The 23,179-nt window shown below is 37.9% G+C and overlaps 2 protein-coding genes across 4 annotated transcripts in view; one reads left to right on the top strand and one right to left on the bottom strand.

Annotated features, from left to right (window-relative positions):
- The window catches only part of Arhgef33 (Rho guanine nucleotide exchange factor 33), a 119,078-nt gene extending 116,861 nt beyond the window's left edge, over positions 1-2,217 (top strand). Inside the window, exon 19 of the mRNA XM_090337106.1 lies at positions 1,637-2,217. The gene's annotated coding sequence lies outside the window, so the exon portion shown is untranslated. The remainder of the gene's footprint in view (positions 1-1,636) is intronic.
- The window catches only part of Sos1 (SOS Ras/Rac guanine nucleotide exchange factor 1), a 104,948-nt gene that overhangs the window by 30,781 nt on the left and 50,988 nt on the right, over positions 1-23,179 (bottom strand). For all 3 annotated transcript variants that reach the window (XM_090337096.1, XM_090337093.1, XM_090337095.1), the window contains exons 7-10: positions 22,883-22,993; positions 21,968-22,066; positions 10,510-10,637; positions 9,074-9,729 (exon numbers count right to left, since the gene is read on the bottom strand). In XM_090337096.1, the coding sequence (XP_090193222.1) occupies positions 9,074-9,729; positions 10,510-10,637; positions 21,968-22,066; positions 22,883-22,993 (994 nt within the window). The remainder of the gene's footprint in view (positions 1-9,073; positions 9,730-10,509; positions 10,638-21,967; positions 22,067-22,882; positions 22,994-23,179) is intronic.

The raw sequence follows: 23,179 nt of genomic DNA, 5'->3' as shown, positions 1-23,179 counted from the left end.
CTGAACCCAGTTCATTCCTGTGACTTGGATCTCAGAGCATCACCAGTTAAGTTTATATTCCTTGTAAGAAGAAAGGCAACAGCATAGTTACACATTTCCTGACACCCACACAAGTTTATATAGGATTAGCTATCTTCATTTCTTCAAGTCATGTTACAGAGCATACCACTTGAAACTAGATCTGACAAAAGTAGTGGATTAAGTTACATGCAGTTTCTAAACTATTTTAATTGCCACAAGCCTTATTTATAACTGCTAAAACATGCTTACAAACATCTGTAAGCTATTAGAATTACCAACCAGATCAGAATTATACAAATTGTTGTTTTAATCCTGTTCCCAACTATTAATTCTTCCTCTCCCCCAAGGAATAACAATGAAAATTCAATCATAAAAGCAGGAGTCTCCAACTCTTTCCATGAAAGGATCTACTTTTCATTCATATCTCCATGAAGTGAAACAGGAGGCTCACTGAGTGAGATCACTTCTCCAGGCCTGGCCTACTCCCATCTTTCCTTGACAGTATTCTCCCAAGTTGTGGGGAAGGGCTGCTGTCATGCACAGGAGACGTGAGCACAAAAGGCTGTGCCATCTGTCTAACAAGGGGAAAAATATCTTCCCCTACTGAAAAAAAATTGTCATTCCCTTCTATAATTCAGCTTCACCAAGGTGTACAAATAGAGTTCTAAGAGACTTTTAAAAAGGAGGTGAAAGTTCATTAACTTGAGTTGTTTGTGGGTACACTCTCCTGCTTTACACTATGGACTGTTGACTTTCATGGTAGTTTTCCTGAGGTAGTTTCCCTTTATTTTTGTCAGGCTACATACATACTGTGGATCAAAGTTTTATAAGAAGTACCTATCTTGTCATATGATTTAGCAAAATCAGAATGTACTTTGAAATTTTTTATTTGATTCTTTCTGATTAAGAAGCACACTAAATTTTGCCTTAAAATATTTATAACAGGGACTGTAAGTTCAGCCTAGTGGCAGAGTGTTTGCCAAGTATGCACAAAGACCCAGGTTCCATTCCTCAGTACTACATACATAGAAAAAGCTGAAAGTGTTGCTGTGGCTCAACTGGTAGAGCACTAGTCTTGAGAAAACCCAAGGACAGTGCTCAGGCCCTGTGCTCAAGCCCAGGATTGGAAGAAAAAACACAGACACACACAGACACACACAGACACACACAGACACACACACATATAAAACATACTTTTTACCCTTAAGGCAAATTCGTGGATTTATTATGAAGCAGAAATCTATATCAAATCTACTATTACATGTGGTTATCAAGACAATGAATCAATTTCAAGGACAAATAAGCTGGATTTTAAAATTATAATGCTTTTTTAAGTTAAAGAAAAAGTTGCTTAATAAAAATGTTATTGGGTTTTTTTGAGACAGGGTCTAGGCTGGCTTCAGCTCCAAATCCTCCTGCACCAGCCTCCAATATGCTAGGATTGCAGGTGTGTATCACCACACTTGGCTGAAAAGAACACATTGGTTTTTAAATGTTCCATTTACCTTTAGCTTTATACCTCTAAGCCTTGAGTGGGTTACTGATAAAAAGCATTTTAATACATATAATTCCTTAATAATTTCCTTTCTGTTGGTATTTTATTGTTTGTCTTCAGTTCCAGAGTTCCTCAGTTAAAGACTAATGTCTCAACCAGAAGAACAGATTTTAAAACAGAAGGCTGTACAAGATTTTAAAAAAGAGATTTTTATCGGTTTCATCACAATCTTCCCTTTCAAGAATCTTCTTCCTGTTCTGCAAATCTATTTGTAAGGTGAGGCCATTCCCAACAGTATGTGTTTAGGAAGCAACAGCAGTGGCAACACAGGGACAGCTGTCATGGCTGGAGAGAGCCCCTGAACTCAGTACAAAGGTCTCCAAGCATCTCTGATCTACGCTTCAAATTTAGGGTATTACCACCCACTCCTATGAAGGAAAACTTATTTTAGTCTGAAGATTTAAAATCAACATCCAGAGCTATCTCTTTTCAAATACTATCTAAAGTCAGGCTAAAATGTTATGGGCTATTAAAGGTACCTTGAAGTTCAACACGAATAAAAGCAAAAAGTATGTTTTAAGAAAACTGGACGTTTCATCTTTTTAAGCCATTTCAGTACTTTAGTAACTGATGATGACACTGGGAAAGATACGAAGTGCCTCCGTGCCACATCAGTCCCTGGTGGCTATTATCTAACATCCTCAAAGGGCTTTCACCTCGATTTACTCACAGGATCTGTAAGATGAAAGGGACAGGTGAAAAATAACTAAGGTATCTAATGGTACACAGGGCAGTGGCAGAGCTGGAAGGATTCTCCATTTGATGCTTAGTGCTCTAAGGTACCTAATGCTATACAGAGCAGTGGCAGAGCTTGAAGGATTTCTGATTTGATGCTTGGTGCTCTTCTCTACCATGACATGTCACCTCCCTGGCTTAAAGAGTTGCTTAGGAGCTGGGCCCATAGCAAACAGAATACTTCCTACATGTGAGAGGCCCTGGTATTGGACCTGGGCCCAGCACCACCAAAAAAAGGGGATCCCGAAAGATTTCCCCAGCTGTAAGATCTAAACATATACAATTTATGCATGAGTTATATAATCACCATGGAAATTTACATAAATGATTAGTTGGAATGTAGCTGTAATTGCTGATCTGATTAAAGGCACCAGAGCTACTAAGAAATCAGCAATCACATTGTGATTTTTGTAGTCTTGGTAAGTCTTCTTCCAGATTTTAGGAAATAACAGCTGTACCTTCCTGTACACTGTATTCTAAAGAGAGCTTCTGGCGATGAAACAATCCCCCCACAAGCATCACTGGTGTAGTAGGTTCTAAAAATGACTCTAGTTTAAACTATTTTTGGCTTTGGTTGGAAGTCAAGAGCAGTCTTGCCAAAAGAGAGAAAAATAAGGCAAGAAACTAGGCTACTTATATCTCAGGCTGATATATTTTTCATATCTAAAGAAATAAAAAATATTAAGGAATTAAATGATGTAGCATTGAGAGAACATAGCTAGATCTGACATTGTGCACAGGAAACTCACCTACTCCTGAAGTTACTTTGCTACTACATTGATTTCCTCACTTTAGTGACTATAACATATACCACCCCATAACCACTGGAAATTTTCATCTCACTGATGATTGCCTAGTGGTAGAGTGCTTGCCTAGCATGTATGAAAGACCTAGGTTCAATGCCTTGGTACCACATACTTAGAAAAAGCCAGAAGTGGTGCTGAGGCTCAAGTGGTAGAGTTCTAGGCTTGAGAAAAATCCAAGGACAGTCCTCAGGCCCTGAGCTCAAGCTCAGGACTGGCAAAAAAATAAATAAATAAATAAAAATTAAAAATAAAAAAAAATAAATCTTAAGTACTTAATTTAACAGGCAGTGATAAAAACTCAGATATATACAATTGTAGACAAATATTAGTTTGGTTATGGACAACCATCATCTACCCCTTTATTTTAACATGATGTTTCAAAAACCAGTCTAGGTTGGTCTTCAAAACACAAGCAAAAACAGTCACAAAGAAAATAAAAAGCTTAGATATTCCCTTTCTGTTTATCACTTGTTTACAAAAGTTATTTACAAACTTATCCCTCAAATATGACTCCCTAATTGCCCTCCATATGATCAACAACAAAAACTTTTCTTGCAGTCTTCTGCCTCAACTTAGGCATTTTGAATTCTCTCACCCTGCACTAAGATTTCACCATAGTCACTAGCTTCTATCTCCAACACACTATACAAATACCTGCTAACCCTAAGCCTGAATAGATCCAGGCTGTTGCAAACACAAGATGCAGTTACTGTTTTTGGCTGGCTTTCTATAGCTGTCTCCTTCACCATGAAACCTTTCTTTGTTATTTTACTACACAATTGCTCCAAAATTCAATGAATTCAGAAGCTGCCTATATAGATGTTTAGAATGTCAAATAGGGAGGTGAAAAAGTTAATCCTTGTATCCCTATTTTGATTAGTACTTCACATTTTCTATGGCAAGACTAATGAGACAGATGATGATTACCCCTCCCCCCATGGCAGTTAACCAGGATGTCTGCTCATGTGATAATACTCCCTTTAATATAGCCATTTAAAAGCTGCAAGAAACAATACACTCCTCAGCAAGGACTTATAAACAATCACTCTTGAATTCCTTAAAAAAGGAAACAGACGTTATACTGACGCACAAACACTTTTTAAAAAATCAGTTTAAAAATAGACCAGCACTGCCCTATAGATCAAAAACTGTTCAAAGGATTTAAAAAAGTTAAATGCCTAAACTGAACTTATATAAGACACACATTCAAATTATTGCAGACTTAAACATTTTATATATGAGTGCACAAAGCAGAAATTTTAAAATATTTTAAAGCAGTTTTAAAATACCTTAGAAATATATTCTACTTGAAGTTTTTTTTCAATTCCATCTTTGATAAAGGAGAAGTTTGCTATGCAAGGGAAGCTCCCTTTCCTCAAGCTTCATATAAAAAGCTCTCATTTCCATATAATGTCAGTTCTGAAATCTACTATCTTTACCAAAGTGCCATCTCATTTTTCTAAAACAGAACTGGATACACTACCAGCAAGCATTTCTCCATTTACACCATTAAGTTTCAATAATGAACTTGTAGATTACTGCCTACCACAACTTTATGAAATAAACTTCCTACTCCTAATGCCTTTCCTTGAGCACATTGCTTTCGGATTGCTTACTCAAAGTAAGGAAATAGTCTCTTTATATTACTGCCAGATTTAGAATGATCCAACTGGGTAATTCTCACCCCACCCTAATTCTAGCATTTGGGAATAAATCCTAAAGCCCTAATATACTCGGTGAATACAGTTCAGAAACACTGGAGCAAGAGTCCACTTGTAATTAAATTCCATTGCATCCTTTACACAAGACCATTTTCTTTAGTTCACCTAAATTTAACTTGTTTTTCTTTCCCAGAAAAACTTCCTTTTATAGAAATGACAGCAATAGACTAATGACTGGATTATACCAAAACACAGAATGGGCCAAGTGTGGTGGCACATAGCTAAATCTCCAGCACCTGGGAAGTTGAGGCAGGAGATTCACTGAATTTGAGACCAGCCTAGGCTACCTAAGCAAGATCCTGTCTTAATATGTAAAGTAGAAAAAAATTAATAATGAAATGGCATGTCTGGAAGCATAAGTCCATGACAAAATGCTTATCTAGCATACAAGGCACATAACTACCAGCACTTTAAGTCAGAGAGAGCCAGAGAAAGACAGAGACAGAGACAGAGAGGGCTAACCATACATGAAAAGTCTATGTATTATAATGGCCGTTTAATCAGATGTTTCAAGAATATCTGAATTTTATTACCTATTTCAAGATGAAATGAACACACATTTATATTAACCATTAACATGATATACTTTTTTTTTTTTTTTTGCCAGTCCTGGGCTTGGGCTCAGGGCCTGAGCACTGTCCTTGGACTTTCTCAAGTCTTAGCACTCTACCACTTGAGCCTTAGCACCACTTCCAGCTTTTTTCTATGTATGTGGTACCGAGGAATCAAACCCTGGTCTTCGTGCATGCTAGGCAAGCACGCTACCACTAGGTCAAACTCCCGGCCCTGATATAATTAGTTTTACTTGTATCTTTTATCATAACTTTTAAAAAACTGGACTATAGGAAGTGGTACAGTGGCTCAAGGAGTAGAACACTAGCCTTGTTTGAGCTGAAGAGCTTAGGGACAGCGCCCAGTAACAGAGTTCAAGTCCCATGACTGACCAAAAAAAAAAAAAAAAAAATTCATTATATTCTAACAATGAAAAAAATTCACTTTGAATGAGTGAGTATAATATGGTGGAAAATACTCTGCAGTGTATGAGATCTAGTTTCTTCAATAGATTTCTGGAATTAAAAATGGTTTCTAGCAAATCACATCTTCAAGGATCTTGATTTTATCTATAGAATGGAGGCTTGGACATCTCTCCTAGCAATAAAAATTTACAGCCTCCCCTTTTTGTAAATTATTGTTGAATGTCTTGAGGAATCAAGTTGGCTAAAGCCATAATTAAGTCTCCTTTATGCAAGGTTAAACCAGTTTCTCTGTTTAATTTTTTCTTTTTTTTGTCAGGGGTGGGACTTGAACTCTGGGCCTAGGGACGGTCCCTGAGCTCTTCAGGTCAAGGCTACCGCCCTACCTCTTGAGCCACAGCACTACTTCTGGTTTTCTAGTGGTTAATTGGAGACAACAGTCTTATGGAGTTTAGTGCCCAGTGGGCTGGCTTTGAAGCACAATCCTCAGATCTCAGCCTCCTGAGTAGCTAGGATTACAGGTATGAGCCACTGAACCTGGCCTGTTTAATTTTTTTCTTTTTTTACAATGTCTTACCAACCTATAATAATCCAACTAAAACATCTAAGACTTGTTCTTCAGCATTAGCTATCAAATTTTTCCATGCATTATATACGACTATTAGAATTCTATAGTAAAAATGTGCAAGTTAAATGTTAGTTTTTGTTTCCATTTAAGCCACAACCTGTACTGTATATTTTGCAATAAAATTATCTATTAACCAACTACTCATGCAAAAACCCCTCATTTATTAAAGCTGAAAAACAGCAAAAGCAGACCAGTTCTTAACACTATGGAAAATGGATGTTATTATAAGCTGATGCAAGGCCATTTTAACTGGAGGGGACCTTAAAAATAATTGGTGGCCAGGCATCTGCAATCCTAGCTCCTCAAGAAGCCTAGCTCTGAGGATTATGGGTCAAAGCTAGCCCAGGCAGCAAAGTCTATGAGGCTCATCTCCAAACAACCAAGTGTTTGAGAACTCAAGTGTTAAGAGTACTAGCTAAGACCCCAAGTTCAAGCCTCAGTACTAACACAAAATAATAACAATAACAATAATAATATATTTCATGTTTACAAAATTTATAGTTGGTCTACTAAAAACATTCTAGGGGCCAGGAGTTTGGCCTAGTAGTAGAGTGCTTGCTTAGCATGCAAAAAAACCCAGGTTCGATTCCTGGGTACCATATACATAGAAAAAGCCAGAAGTGGTGCTGTGGCTCAAGGGTAGAGCTCTAGAATTGAGAAAACTCAAGGGCAGTGCTCAGGCCTTGAGTTTAAGCCCCAGGACTGGCAAAAAAAAAAAAAAAATTCTATATTGCCAGTAATAAGTTCAGTGAACAAGCCTTATAAAATGTCTAAACTAACACTAATACCTTCATGGTCTACAAGTGACAGTTTGTGGTAGTAGTAGTATATATATAGTACAGTAGTAGTCTATTTGACATAAAATATTCCAATAAATTTAGAGGAACATTGACAAAATCAGACATGAGTTAGAGGCACATTTGGTAGAGTGCCGACCTAAAAGGCTGAGTTCAAACCAAAGCTCTAGAGGCGACAGGGGGAAAAACTGAGTCACAACACTTTTAAAACCAACACTGACAGTTTATTTTTTCAGGACATTACTAGAAGGAACTTTTCTTAAAACAAATTTTGTCTTTCATTTTATTTAATTTTTAGATCAGTAAAATGAACACACCTAATACAGGAGTTTCTAGGTGAAAAACTAAATAAAACCTGAATTTCAGAATAGTTAACTCTTGCTACATCCAACATGCCTCAGTGAAGGCCAGTCTACCAAATAATGTGTGCTTCAAGAACCCAAACTACTAGTAAAGCTAGCCCATGGAAACAGTACTGTGTTATTCTAGAAAGACTAGAAAAAAAAATCTATACATTAGAGATCAAATAAACTAAAACAAAAATCAAACCAAACATTAGCTTAATTATCCCAGTACATGTTATTTTATAAAGTAGTTTGCCATAACAGGTAAAAATACTCACTCAATTTCTCTTCTTTCATAGGGTCCCTGTCCCTAGTAATTCCCAACCATGCAAGTAGTTTTGATCATTTCCCCCCCTTCAATGGAGAAGCATTAAGTTCTATTCATCTTTACTTAAGTAGGTAAATTAATGAATATATTAGAAGATTGATTTAACTAGTGCCAGAATAGGATAGAAAACTGAGTAGATACTTTGAAGGACTCTTTAAGTGGAATAAAAACTTCCCTAGAAAAACACATTTCCTAAGTACAGAAATGTACTTAACTGACAAAGTTACAGAATCTAATCTTCACAGTCAACTATTTAAGAATATACCTTGTTACTCATATTTGATTTGAAATCATTTATGTCTTTTTAATAAAAACATTCTTTGAAAACAAGTTTACATCTGTATTTACAGAGTTTTCACATGCAACATTTCATTAATTCTAACAACATACAAATATAGCTGTTTGATGTTTAATATTTTTAGACGAAAAATTAGTTGTGAGTCATTAGTACACTGCCAAATGAAGGTGCAAAATCAAAGTTCAGTGAACTTCCCACTCCACAACTATATGAAACTATACAATTATCAGACGTCCTACTGTACAGAGAAGTTGAAGACTGAAGAACAGATGATAGTGTTACCTCATCACAACAAATAAAATTACTTAAAATTACCTTTTTATGCACCTATCTCCCAACCACTATATTTGATTCCTAGGTGCGTAAACAAGTTTATCTTTTAAAAACTGCTAAGAACTATTTTCTTCAGTAACAGTAATACTTTTTTTGAAGTAGTATTAAGAAAAAATACTAGAAAATGGCTTGAAGAGTTGTTTATACACTCACAACTTATACGGCCAGCACAATTTTAGTGATGGGTATATACTTAAATTTGTTATTTATTTTATCACATCAATAATGCAAAAAGAATAATAACCAAACAAAGAAACAGAAAAACATTTTACATGCTAATGGTGACTTATCACTAATTTTAGTTTTGTTTCTGCTGCTTTATAACTGGACCAATTTAGCCAAGGAACCTTCATTTCTTATCTGTAACTTGGATGATAAAGTGAACTAGAAGAAAAAGATTAAAATCTCAAGACATATAAAGTGGTGAAGCCAGTCTTTGTTGTTACTTTGTTATCTATTTTAGATACAATAACTCACACAATAATTAGCTTAAAGCAGGAAAACAAATTTAACAGGCACTTCTTATTTCTTACCTGCATACATATGGTATGTAAGCCTTTCTATAAGTTTAATAACAGTTCCTGCTTTGATAATTGGGATTCCAGCCTTGGGCTGCATGTTCTCTTCAAATATAATATTCTCTTCAGAGTCAGGCTCTGCAAATCTATACACATCGGCACTAGGCAGTCTCATTTGCTCCTCCTTCTCTTCCTGTAACATTGTTACATCAAGCATCCTTTCCAAGGTACTCCGATACTGTAAAGATATCAATGCTGCCATCCAATTGTTTTTCTCTTCAGCTGACTTGGCAGAGAATATAACACTATTTTCATCTTTTAGAATTATTTCAAAAGCATGCTTGTATTCATTGGTGTCATCTTTATCATTAATCTGTACCTTTCGCATAAAAAACTTTTCTTTAAGACGATATTCTGCATTGCTAGCACCAGGAAGTCTTGGCTGCCCGTGATTTGATTTACAGCAAATCATTAAGCCATCAAAAAGAAATATATGTCTCTCATGTTTGGCTCCTACACGTGTAAGAGTTCCTTCCATTATAAACTCATTGCAACACTGTCCAATGTCTTTTCCCTCCCAACCATCAATATTCTTCTGAATCTCGTTCATTTTCTTGATTGCTAGTTGTTTCCCCTTCATTTGTTGACTATAAAAACGACACGCAGATTCACTGGGATAAAGGAAAAGATATTATTAGTATATAGATGAGAGGCTCTACAGTTCATGTAAATAAAAGATAGGTTAAACTACACTATAAAAAAAACACTGATGAAGTGTTCATGAATTTGCTAAATACATTAGTGTTACACCACTATAATTTTTTTTTAATTAAAGCAACAGATTTTTTTTCAGTGCTCTGAAAAGAACAAAAACAACTAACAAATTCAACCCTATAAATTCAACTACAGAATAATTATTTCTACCTTGGCTACTAAATATTTAAAATGACAATATTAAAAAGTAGCCCAACAGGTAAAAAAAAAAAGAAATTTAAGAGATTAAAATTAATTTATAAGTGTTTAAATGGACAAGACCCAAAGCTAAAAACACAGAGCACATACTATAATTAGAAAAGTGGAAGCAATGTTATTAGAATTAATGCCTCAAGTTACATAGTCCACAAAATAAAGGACACCACTAATTTTACTTTGACAAAACAATGATGCTGACATAAATCTACTCAATACATTTTGCTCTAGCTCTCCTTTAGCTTACCAGTTGATTCTCAGGAGGTCTTGTCTGCGAGTATGCAAGGAAAATGCACAAATATGAAAGGTTTTTCAAACAATAACAAATTCTCTTGGCTTTGATGTCACTTCCTCTGAAAGACCAAGCTTGTCACTAAAACTATTTTCTTCATTGTTTACTTGAATAGGGAACTGGGATCCCTGATATTATAACACAATATTCAGAGTGAAAAGGAGGACATGTAAAAAGTGAGCATATTCACCTCAGTCTTCGTTTAGCAAGACTTTTAGAACATATTTTTTCCATACCACTTTGAACATTAAGCAAAGCTGTTATTGCTTGTTTCAAACATTCCTTGTCTTCTTGATCTTCACTCTTTTCTTCTAACTGCTACAAGGCAAAAGAGACAAATCTGAACCAGTAAAACAGTTTTTAAACAAAATAATAAACATATTTTATAGATAAGAATAAAAATGACATTCATTCAACACTTTATACCACAATAATTTAAAATGCATTCTTTTTGTTGTTGTTGTTGGTCTTGGGGCTTGGACTCTGGGCCTGGGCGCTGTCCCTGAGCTCTTCGGTTCAAGGCTGCCACCCTACCTCCTGAGCCACAGTGCCACTTCTGGTTTTCTAATGGTTAATTGGAGATAAGAGTCTCATGGTCTTTAGTGCCCCAGCTAGCTTTGAACCCTGATCCTCAGATCTCAGCCTCCTGAGTAGCTAGGCTTATAGCCATGAGCCACCATGCCTGGCTGTATTCTTTCCCCCGCTCCCCCCCATTCCTGAGCTTGAGCTCAGGGCTTGACTTTCTCAAGGCTAGAGCTCTACCACTTGAGTCTCAGCACCATTTCCAGCTATTTTCTATATATGTGGTACCGAGGAATCGAACCTAGGTCTTTGTGCATACTAGGCAAGCACTCTACCACTAGACCAAACTCCTGGCTGTATTCTTTTAAAAAGTGTTTTTCTTTGTGTATTTCCTTTATCTGCAGTAACATGTAACTAAGTTTTCCATGTAAGAACATGTTAAAACACATGCTATAGCTTGTAATAATGAGTAATGTGCAATTTCTCAACGTATATGTTACTAAAAAGAAACAAGAGGCATAAACTGCTTTTAAACTATCACAGAACTTAGCATAGCACTAGACACATAAATAAGATTTTTGAGCTCTTGAGCTCAAGACTAGCGCTCTACCACTTGAGCCACAGCACCACTTCCAGTAAGATTTTTTTTGCCAGTCTTGGGGCTTGAACGCAGATGGCCTTGGGTTTTTCTCAAGGCTAGAGCTCTACCACTTGAGCCACAGTGCCCTTTCTGGCTTTTTTCTATATATATATATATATATATATATATATATATATATGGTACTGAGGAATTGAACCCGGGTCTTCGTGTATGCTAGGCAAGCTTCCGGCCCCTCAGTAAGATTTTTTTAAACTGTAGAATCTGGGCTTAGGTCTCTGAATGCCATATTATTACTGTTATAAATATAAGGACCAGGGTTAGTAATTATGATATGGTTAAGATAAACAAACAATGTAGTATGTAATACCATGGCAAAGAACCTCAAATACAAGCCTATGATTAAAAAAAAAGTTTTTTTTTTTGAGATGGGGTCTCATCACCCAAGCTGGCCTAGAACTCTTGAATGAAAATGATCCTCCTGCTTTACCAGGATTGGGACTATAGACATGTATCACCAGAATTAATTTGTGTGTGACCTTAGGCAAGCTTCTTTTTCTGTTGCATTTTTATCCTAAACTGTGATTTTTAAAAAGCCTGCCATGCCTCTTTTATAAGGCTGATGTTAAAAATCAAAATGCTTTGCAAATGTCAACAATCTGAGTGTACATGTTTTCTTTGTAGTTTGTAGTTTTACAAAATTAACATTAGTATCATAAAGAAGTCTTGATAATATCTTCATGTTAATATAGCATGTAAAGACAGGACTATCTACATTTGTGAACCTTTAGTATGTTTTCAATTAATAGCAAACATCTACATAGATTTAACAGGAACTAATTATTAATGGCAAATTCAATATGGTAGCACTTTTTTTTTAGTTAGTACCAAAGCTTGAGATTAGGGTCTTACACTCTTATTCAGCATTTTTGTTCACAGCTGATGCTCTATCACTGAGCTATATCTCCACTTTGGTATTTTGCTGGTTTACTGGAGATATGACTTAGATTTGTCTGGCTTGGCATCAAGCCTGATCCTCAGATCTCATCCTTCTGAGTAGATAAGAAATTAATTGTGAACCAACACCAGTGCAGTAAGGCAGCTTTAATTTGAACAACAGTTGATACAAAGTATGAGTGACAATAACTAACATAATCCAGTAACTTCCCAAATTTGCTTCTGGTGAACATAAAGAAGTTAGAAAATAGCAATTTAGTAGGGCGCTTGCTCATGCCTGTAATCCTAGCTAATCAGGAGGCTGAGATCTCACGATCAAAGTTCAAAGCCAACCCAGGCACAAAAGGACCTGAGACTCTTATCTCCAATTAACCTCTAGAAAACAGGAAATGCACCTTGGCTCAAGGGTAAGGTAGTAGCCTTGAGCTGAAAAGCTCAGGGGCAGTACCCAAGCTGAGTTCAACCTTATGCCCCACCAAAGAGAGAGAGAGGAGAGAGAGGAGAGAGAGAGGAGAGAGGAGAGAGGAGAGAGAGAGGAGAGAGGAGGGAGAGAGGGAGAGAGGGAGAGAGGGAGAGAGAGAGAGAGAGGGAGAGAGAAGGAGAGAGAGAGAGGGAGAGAGAGGGAGAGAGAGGGGAGAGGGGAGAGGGGAGAGGGGAGAGGGGAGAGGGGAGAGGGGAGAGGGGAAAGGGGGGAGAGAGAGAGAGAGAGAGAGAGAGAGAGAGAGAGAGAGAGAGAGAGAGAGAGAAGAAAATAGCAATATATCAATGGCGCATTCACAACTATTTCAGAAAACCTACTTCATCACTAAGAAAAGACCTGAAAACTAAAACCACAGAATGTATAAAGCAATGATTAAGAAATTAGTTTTTAGTAAACTTTATTATTTCTTAGCATATCAGTACTTCAATGAGTTTATGCTGTTTAGAGGTATTCTTAAAGTTAAAACCATTCTGGGGCCGGAAGTTTGGCCTCCTGGTAGAATGCTTGCCTAGCATGAACTAAGACTTGGGTTCAATTCCTTGGTACCACCTACATTGAAAAAGCTGGAAATGAAGCTGTGGCTAAAGTGGTAGCGCTCTAGCCGTGAGAGAATGCCTAAGGACCATGCTCAGGCCCTGAGTTCAAGCCCCAGGACTGGCCAAAAAAAAAAAAAAATGTTAAAACCATTCTTTTCTTCTTCAATTGAGAAAAAATTAGTTATACACATACAGAAATCTTGAGAAAAATAAACAGATTTCTTACTCAATGTTCCAAACCATTTCTTTTTCCTTTTTCTTTCTTTTTTTTTGGGGGGGGGGGTGGGAGAACAGGCTGTGGGGCTTGAACTTGGCCCGGCGCTTTCCCTGAGTTCTTCAGCACAAGGCTACCATCCTACCCTTGAGCCAAGCCCCACATCCCATTTTCTAGAGGCTAATTGGAGATGAGTCTCAGGTCCTTTTGTGCTCAGGATGGCTTTGAACCTTGATCCTCAGATCTCAGCTTCCTGAGTAGTTAGGATTATAGGCATAAGCCACCACACCTGGATCCAAACCATTCCTGAAGAAATAATTTAAAATACTTCAGTAAAGAAAAAACGTATCAGGGCCGGGAGTTTGGCCCAATGGTAGAGTGCTTGCCTAGCATGCACCAAGACAGACCCGGGTTTGATTCCACGGTACCACATACATAGAAAAAGCAGGAAATGGTGCTGTGGCTCAAATGGCAGAGTGCTAGCCTTGAGGAAAAAGCCCAAGGACTATGCTCAGATTCTGAGTTCAAACCCCAGGACTGGCAAAAAAAAAAACCAAAAACCAAAAACCAAACACATATCTTGGGCTAGGAGTATGGCCTAGTGGTAGAGTGCTTGCCTAGTATCCGGGTTCAATTCCTCAGACATAAATAGAAAAAGCTGGAAGTGGTACTGTGGCTCAAGTGGCAGACCACTACCCTTCAGAAAGCCCAAGGTCAGTGCCAAGTCCCTGAGTTCAAGCCCCAGGATTGGCAAAAAAAAAATAAATCAAATTAAAAAAATCTTAATATTCAAGTATTTCAAAAGTAATACTCCATTTAATGCTTAGCTTTCATTATCTAAATTCCTTCTTACATTTATAAAAAAAAAAATTACTGGGACCAGTAGTTTGGCCTAGTGGTAGAGTGCTTGCCTAGCATGCACAAAGACCCAGATTCGATTCCCTGGTACCACATACACAGATAAAAAGCCAGAAGTGGTGCTATGTCTGAGTTCAAGCTCCAGGACTGGCAAAAAAAAAAAAAAAATACCATTGTCAGGTACCCGAAGTTTATGCCTCTAATCCTATCTCCTTAGGAGGCTAAGAGAGCTGAGAACTGTGTTTTGAAGCACACCCCTCCCTGCCCCCCCACCCCCCCGGGCCAGTCTTTGAGACGTTTATCTCCAATAAACCAGCAAAAAGCTTTAAATAGAGCTGTGGCTATAATGGTAGAGCACTGGCTTGAATGAAAAGGCTAAAAGACAGCAGGCTGGGCCTGAATTTAAGCCTTAAATAAGCCCACGTGTGTGTTTGCCTCCTCACACTCATGCGCGCGCATACACACTCTCTCACACAGAACAAAACCCAGCTTCTATTGGAGATACTTACATAAGAAAAAATCCAGCCTCAATTATGTAAAATAAAGAAATTCTACATATAATTCCAAAAATAATAAGGAGAATATGTTTTCCAAAGTATAAAAATATCAAAAAACTTTAAAATGTTACAAGGGCATGGGAGCTCACACCTATAATCCTAAGATACACAAGAAGTGAAGATCAGGAGGATTGTGATTTGAGGCTAGCCTGCGAAAAAATTCTGAGAAACACCCCATCTCAATCAAAAGCCAGACATGATAGTATACCTGACATTCTAGCTTTGCAGGAAGCTGACACTGATATCCAAGTTCCAGGCAAGCCCAGGAAAAATAGTTTATCAGACCCAATTTCAAAAGAAAAAGCTAGGTGTGGTGGCAAGTTTAAATAGAAGGATCATGGCTCAGGATAATCAGTACAAAAAAAGTCAAGAGGACTTCAAAAATAATCAGAGGAAAAGAACTGTATTCATGACTCAGGTGGTAGAGTCCTCATCATAGTAAGCATGAAGCTCTAAGTTCAAACCCCAACACAGCCCTCTCTACCTGCATGTGCATGCATGTACAAACACACATACACACAATCCAAAATACACACACACACACACACACACACACACACACACACACACGGAGACTGATGACAAAAGTTAAGGACTTTGATCAAGAGACCCTGTATATATAAATGGGCATGTTGACATTAACTAGTAGGTGAGCTGATGACTAGATTCCAAAGAAAAACACTTTCTACCTTTAATGTTCTAAACAAGTTGCTTCTTATGTGATATAACTGAGACAAATAAAATGTTACCAGTAATATTATCAAGTTTAGGCTCTAACCAAAAGAAAAATCTAACATGCAAACTACATACATTAAAAGAAAAGCAACTTGGACTAGGATGTAGCTAGGGGCAAAGCACTTGCCTAGCAAGTACAAAGTCCTAGGTTTGATTCCCAGTACCAAAAAAGAAAAGACAGAACAAAACAAAACAAAGTCAGGCACTAGTGGCTAATGTCTGTAATCCTAGCTACTCAGGAAGCAGAGATCTGAAAATCACTGTTCAAAGCCATCATAGGCAGGAAAAATGCGTGAGACTCTTGTCTCACAATTAGCCCCCAGAAATTAGAGTGGAGCTGTGGCTGTACGTGGTAGAGCTCTAGCTCTGAGCAAAAGTGCTCAAGGATAGCACCCAAACTGAGTTCAAGACCCATGATCAACAAAAATAAACAAATAAACAAACAAATGCAATTTAATCTGGGCCAGGAGTTTGGCCTATTTGTAGAGTGCTTGCCTAGCATGCACAAAGACCTGGATTTGATTCCTTGCTGTGCTGTGGCTCAAGTGGCAGAGTGCTAGCCTTAAGGAAAAAGCCCAAGGACAGTGCTCAGGTCCTGAGTTCAAACCCCAGGACTGACAAAAAAAACTTAAAAGTACCACTGAAGAATGAACTATTTCACTGAGTTGTGAAAATAACCAAAAGACCAGAAACACTAACTTAAATCAGCAAGATTTGACATTAACAGGTAGAGACAACTAGGCTTCTTATTTATTATCCTTAAGTTTTTTATATTATTAATTCTTGAAACATATATAACCTCACACCAAATTTTAACAGCAAGAATGTAAAACATAAATCTGTTTAGATATGCATTTGATTTTTCTATTCTAAAACATATTTAAGTTTGCCACTTACCTATCTACCATTTAATTGTAGCATTTCTTTTTTGTACAGAATACACAGACATCTTAAAAATATTTTTAGTATTTTAAAAACCATGACAAGCTGAGCTAATGCCTATAATCCTAGCTATTGAGAAGGCTGAGATCTGAGGATCATAGCTCAAAGCCAGCTTAGGCACTAAAATCCATGAGACTCTTATTTATAATTATCTACTAGAAACCAGAAATGGCACTGTGGCTCAAGGGGTAGGGCATTAGCCTTGAGCTGAAGAGTTCAGGGACAGCACCTAGGTCCAGAGTTCAAGCCCCACACCACAAAAAAAAAAAAATGAACAAACAAAAACCAAGATAAGTACTGATGGCTCAAGCCTGTAATCCTAGCTACTCAAGAGGCTGACATCTGAGGACTGCAGTTTCAAGCCAGCCCAAGCAGAAAAGTTGTGAGATTCTTATTTTCAATAAACTACTTAGAAAAAGCCAGAAGTGGTCCTGTGGCTCAAATGGTAGAGCCTAGACTTGAGCACAAAGAGGCTCAGAGACAGTGCCCAGAATTCAAGTCCCACAACCAACAAAATAATATTATTAATATTATTATTATTCAAGCTAACACAGTCAAAATAAACCAGCTGGAAGTGGTGTTGTGGTTGAAGTGGGACAAAACTAGCCTTGAGAAAGCCCAAGTACAGTGCCCAGGCTCTGCGTTCAAGCCCCAGGACTGGCCAAAAAAATAAAAAAATAAAATACTGTATCATAAATTATATTACCAAATATGACCATGTTTAACCTCATCTAAGGAATCATATTCTAAGACACAATAAAAACTCATATACTCTATATACAACAAAATTTGTATTTTCATAGAAAAAGAGCAACTTTCATCAGTGACTTTTTTGTAAATAATTACATAATAGGGGCCAGGAGTATAGCCTAGTGTAGAGTGCTCACCTAGCATGCATGAAGCCCCTGGGTTTGATTCTTTGGTACCACACACACAGGAAAAAACCCAGAAGTGGTGCTATGGCTCAAGTGGCAGAAATGATCGCCTTGAGCAAAAAGTGTCCAAGGACAGTGCCCAGGCCCTGAGTTCAAGCCCCAGGACTGGCAAAAAAAAATACATAATATACTAAATGTTTCTCTTTTTGATAATCTTATCCAGCACCAGTGGCTCATACCTATAGTCCCAGTTAACTGAGGAGGCTGAGACCTAAGAATTGAGGGTCAAAGATAGCTAGGGCAAGAAAATCCTTAAGATTCTTATCTCCATAAAAGCACCAAAAAAGCCAGAAGTGGAGCTGTGGCTCAATAGTAGAGCACTAGCATTGAGCAAACAAAAAGCACAGGACAGTGCCCAGGCCCTGAGTTCAAGCCATGGGACCAGCACACATGCACACATGCATGCATGTACAGACGACATCATCATCATCATCATCATCATCATCCTGTAACTCCTTTGTAAAATTAATACATACTAATAAAAGAGAAATGAAAAAAATAAAAAGTTAATTGAAACAAAAAATTCTATATTATCAAAATGGTATGCCATTTGCAGTCTGGAAATAGATGGCTAAGAGCTTTGTAATTCTGCCTAGTGATTAAATGTTACCCTTTAAACCATAGTTAGCCTCCTCTGTAAAAGAAAACCTAAATCACTGCTATGGAAAGTGACCTTAAAAATGGAACGAAAATGCAATGAGTCTAGTTTCTCCCATTTACTAAATCTAAAGCTTTCTACTTACTCCAGATTTCATTTTCGGGAACTGATTGCACTACCTGTTCCTGTAAACTAAAAATATGATTTCCACATCCTCCATAACAAAATCTTAACACTAAACAAAATATTTCGATGACACAAATTTTCATTTAAGTGCTAGGGAAATAATAGGGATTTAAAGTTTCTTAAAACTTTAGTCTTTAAGTAAAAGTGTATTTCAGGGGCCAGGAGAGTGGCCTAGCGGTAGACTGCTTAGTAGGCACAAAGCCCTGGGTTTGAGTCCTCAGTATTACATACACAGAAAAGGCTGGAAGTGGTGCTGTGCCTCAAGTTGCCTCGAAAACTTAAGGGCAGTGCTTAGACTCTGAGTTCAAGCCCCAAGACTGGCAAAAAAAAAAAAAAAAAAAGTTTATTTTACTGGATGCCACTGGCTGATGCCTGCAATCCTAGCTACTCATCATATTGAGATCTGATATCTGAGAGCCCGAATAGGAAACTCCCTAAGACTCTTATCTCCAATAAAATACTCAAAAAAAGCTGAGAGTAGTGCTGTGACTCAAGTGGTAGTACATTCACAGTGAACAAAAGGAGCTCAAGGACAGTGCTTAGATCCAACATTTAAACCTAGGACTGGCACACCCCCACCCCCAATTTTTTTTTTAAGTTTCAATAGCCAATCTCAATTGGCTAAGGGATAAGTCAACTCTCCGATTAATGAAAGGTTTTTTTTTGTTGTTTTGTTTTTTGCCAGTCCTGGGCTTGAGCTCAGGGCCTGAGCACTGTCCTTGGACTTTCTCAAGGCTAGAGCTCTACCACTTGAGCCTCAGCACCACTTCCGGCTTTTTTCTATGTATGTGGTACCGAGGAATTGAACCCGGGTCTTCATGCATGCCCCAAGGTTTTTTGTTTTTTAATTTTTGATTAAACATATTCTCCATCCTTTAACACAGTCAAAATAAACCAGAAATAATAAATTTGTTAGTGTGGATCTACCTGCTTCAATCATTGTATAAAGCATTACATAAGCAAATGCAAATCTACTGCATTTTTATTTCTTCTCTACTAGTGTAGTCAAAGGAAGTTACTATAGGTACTTCTATTAAGTTTCATCTCAACTTAAAATTTTGAAGATGTACTTTTTTTGTTGTTGTTTTGTTTTTTTGTCAGTCATGGGGTTTGAACTCTGAGCCTGAGCATTGTCCCTGACCTCTTCAGCTCACAGCTACCATCCACCCCACCCCTGGGCCTAGGCATTGTCCCTTAGCTCTTCAGCCCAACGCTATCACCCTACCTCTTGAGCCACAGCACCACTTCCAGTTTTCTACTGGTTAACTGGAGATAAGTGTTCTCATGGTCTTTAGTGCCCAGACTAGCTTTGAACCACAATCCTTAAATCTCAGCCTCCTGAGTAGTTAGGATTATAGGCATGAGTTACCACGCCTGGCGAAGATACACATTTTAAAATATGCATTCTTAGCCAGGAGTTTGGCCTACTGGTAGAGTGCTTGCCTAAGCATGCACAAAGACCCAGGTTCTATTCCTCGGTACCACATACATAGAAAAAAGCCGGAAGTGGTGCTGAGGCTTAAGTGGTAGAGCTCTAGCCTTGAGAAAGTCCAAGGACAGTGTTCATGCCCTGAGCTCAAGCCCAGGACTGGCAAAAAAAAAAAAAAAAAAAAAAAAAGCATTCTTTTTGTGATTATAAAAGTACAGATCTCGGCCGGGAGTTTGGCCTAGTGGTAAAGTGCTTGCCTAGCATGCACGAAGACCCAGGTTCGATTCCTCAGTACCACATACATAGCAAAAAGCCAGAAGTGGGGCTGTGGCTCAAGTGGTAGAGCCCTAGCCTGAGAAAATCCAGGGACCGTGCTCAGGCCCTAAGCCCAAGCCCAGGACTGGCAAAAAAAAAAAAAAAAAAGTACAGATCTCGTCAAGTTTAGAAAGTGCTGAGTGCCAAAATATAAAGTTAACAATTTATTAGTCCTTAGTTCTAAGTGTGTATCAGTGTATCACACTATCTACAAATGGGGTAGTGCCAAGATAGGTTGAAAAAAAATGATAACTCACCAGTACAGAAAGCAAATTCTGGGGCTGGGTGTTTGGCATAGTGGTAGAGTGCTTTACCTAGCATGCATGAAGACGCAGGCCTGATTTCCTTGGTACTACATATACAGAAAAAGCCACATATACAGAAGTGGTGCTGTGTGGTTCAAGTGGTAGAGCTCTAGCTTTGATAAAGCCCAAGGACAGTGCTCAGGCCCTGAGTTCATGCCCCAGGACTGGCAAAAAAAAAAAAAAAGCTACTTCCTATGCCCCAAAATTAATTAGAAAAAAATAGTATAGTATTGGTATATGTCATGTTTTATTTTTATGGGGCTAGTTTAGTAAAGTAAATAAAATACTACTTTGCACTACACTAATTAATTACAGTTCACACAGACAAAAGGTTTCCCTTTTCCTTTTTTCTTTTTTGCCAGTCCCAGGGGTTAAACTCATGGCCTGGCACTGTCCTTGGGCTTTTTCTCAAGGCTAGAACTCTACCACTTGAGCCACAGCACCACTTTTGGCTTTTTCTGTATATGTGAAACTTCATACATGTAGGCAAACATTCTACCACTAGGCCACACTCCCACCCCTCCCTTTTCCTTAATTATAATGTATACCAAGAAAAGAAAATGGTTCCTTTTAGTCTTTTCAATATTTTGAATTGATCTCAAATAGGTCTGTTACTCGGCACATACAAATTCGTCATTTCTAAAGCAAGCATCAGCAATTTAACAGAAACACTTGCAATGAGTAATGAAAATGGGTAAATTAAATTTCTGCATTATTTCAGCCTTATTCTCATGCTGGATCCTTTACTTGAGTTCCTAAATCTGAGGTCACCAAATAGCCATCAAAGAATAAATGACCTGTGCATACAGAACTCTATAAAATAAAAATATTCAGTATTAAAGATGAATAAAATATACTTGGGGGGGGTTATGGGGCTTGATCTGGGCCTCAGTGCTGTCCCTGAGCTCTTCAACTCAAGGCTATTGCCCTACCGCGGGGCCTGGGTGTTGTCCCTGAGCTCCTCAGCTCAAGGCTACCCTACCCTTGAGCCAAGTTCCACTTCTCATTTTCTAGATGTTAACTGGAGATAACAGTCTCAGGAGCTTTTGTGCTCGGGCTGGCTTTGAATCTTGATCCTCAGATTTCAGCCTCCTGAGTAGCTAGGATTACAGGCATGAGCCATCAGGCCTGGCAATAAAATATACTACTCTTTTGCATATTTATTTACAATTGCTTCTAAACTGAAATAAGAAAATGGGTATATTAATGTACACTGATGCCTCACCTAATAATTTACAAATGGCACTACAGAAATAAATAGGATCAAGTTCATGTATCTATCCCAGGTACTGAGAAAGCAGAGATAGAAAGCCTGGGTAAAACACAAAATCTTATCAAAAACAAACTAAAGTAGAAAAGACTCAAGTGGGAAAACAATTCCTAGCAAGTACAAGGCCCTGTATCAATTCTCAGAACCAACACACACACATGAATCACATTTGGATGTTTCCTAACTACCAATAAAAGTGTTCTTTCTTACCTTCAGAAGTTCAAAGTAGTGCAGACAGTGGTAAACAGGGGCTAGCAGTAGCCTGGGTAAAACATATTGAACAGCTTCTTTGAAACCTTCGCCTATTGACTAGAAAAGAAAGTGATTTTAATTTTTTAAGTTAAATTTAATTTTTTTCAGACATTGTACAACTTGATTTAAAATTTACTATTCCTGCATTGGCATGGTAGCTCATGTCTGTAATCCTTGCTATGTGGAAGGTAGAAATTGGGAAGTTTATGATTCTAGGCTGGCCAAAGCAAAAGAGTTCATGAGACCCCTATCTTAACAAAAAAGACTGGGTGTGATATCAGTCACATATCATGCAAAGTATAAACAAAAGGCCAGCCCAAGCAAAGAGGGAGACATTATCTCAAAACTAACCATAGCAGTCATACACTAGTGACATATATATCTATAATCCTAGCTACTAAGGAGACTGAGATCTGAGTATCATGATTCAAAGCCAGCCTGGGCAGAAAAGTCTCTAAGACTCTTCAATTAACCATCAAAAAGCTGGAATTGGACTGGGATGCCAGTAGCTTATACCTGTAATCCTAACTGCTCAGTAGGCTGAGATCTAAGGATCATAGTTGAAAGTTGGCCCAGGCAGAAAAGTCAGCGGGATGCTTATCTCCAATAAACCATCTCTCAAAAGCCAGACTTGAAGCTCCAGCTTCAAGTAGTAGAACAAAATAAGTAGCCTGGAGTAAAATGGACTGGGACCTGAGTTCAAGCCCCCATTACCACTACATACATACACGCATGCATTTATACCAAACAAACAAAATTACTAGAGCAAAAAGGGCTATAGAGACGTGGATCAAGTGAGAAATGGTCTGCCTAGCAAGCATAATGCTTGTGTCCAGCTCCCCATATTGCCAGAAAAAGAAAATATGACTATACCTGCAAGTAAAGTGCTGCCCCAGGCTTTGATAACTGACTGAGGAAACGATCATGAAAACCAGGTCGTAAAATATCTCGAGCGTATGATTCATATGGATCAAATGCCAGTTCCTTAGAAAATAAGGGTAAAACATAAATAAGAATAATGCTGTATGATTAAGTTAAAATTTTAACAGACTAAATCTAATATTCTTTTTTTTTTTTTTTGTGCCAGTCCTGGGCTTAATCTCAGGGCCTGAGCACTATCTTTGGACTTTCGTGCATGCTGGGCAAGCACTCTACCACTAGGCTAAACTC

This window comes from Megascapheus bottae, chromosome 7 (genome assembly GCF_031878675.1).
Source record: "Megascapheus bottae isolate mThoBot1 chromosome 7, mThoBot2.hap1, whole genome shotgun sequence".
In the NCBI taxonomy this organism is placed as follows: Eukaryota; Metazoa; Chordata; class Mammalia; order Rodentia; family Geomyidae; genus Megascapheus; species Megascapheus bottae.
Note: the sequence above shows the minus strand (reverse complement) of the source record. Positions and strands in the feature narration are given on the sequence as shown.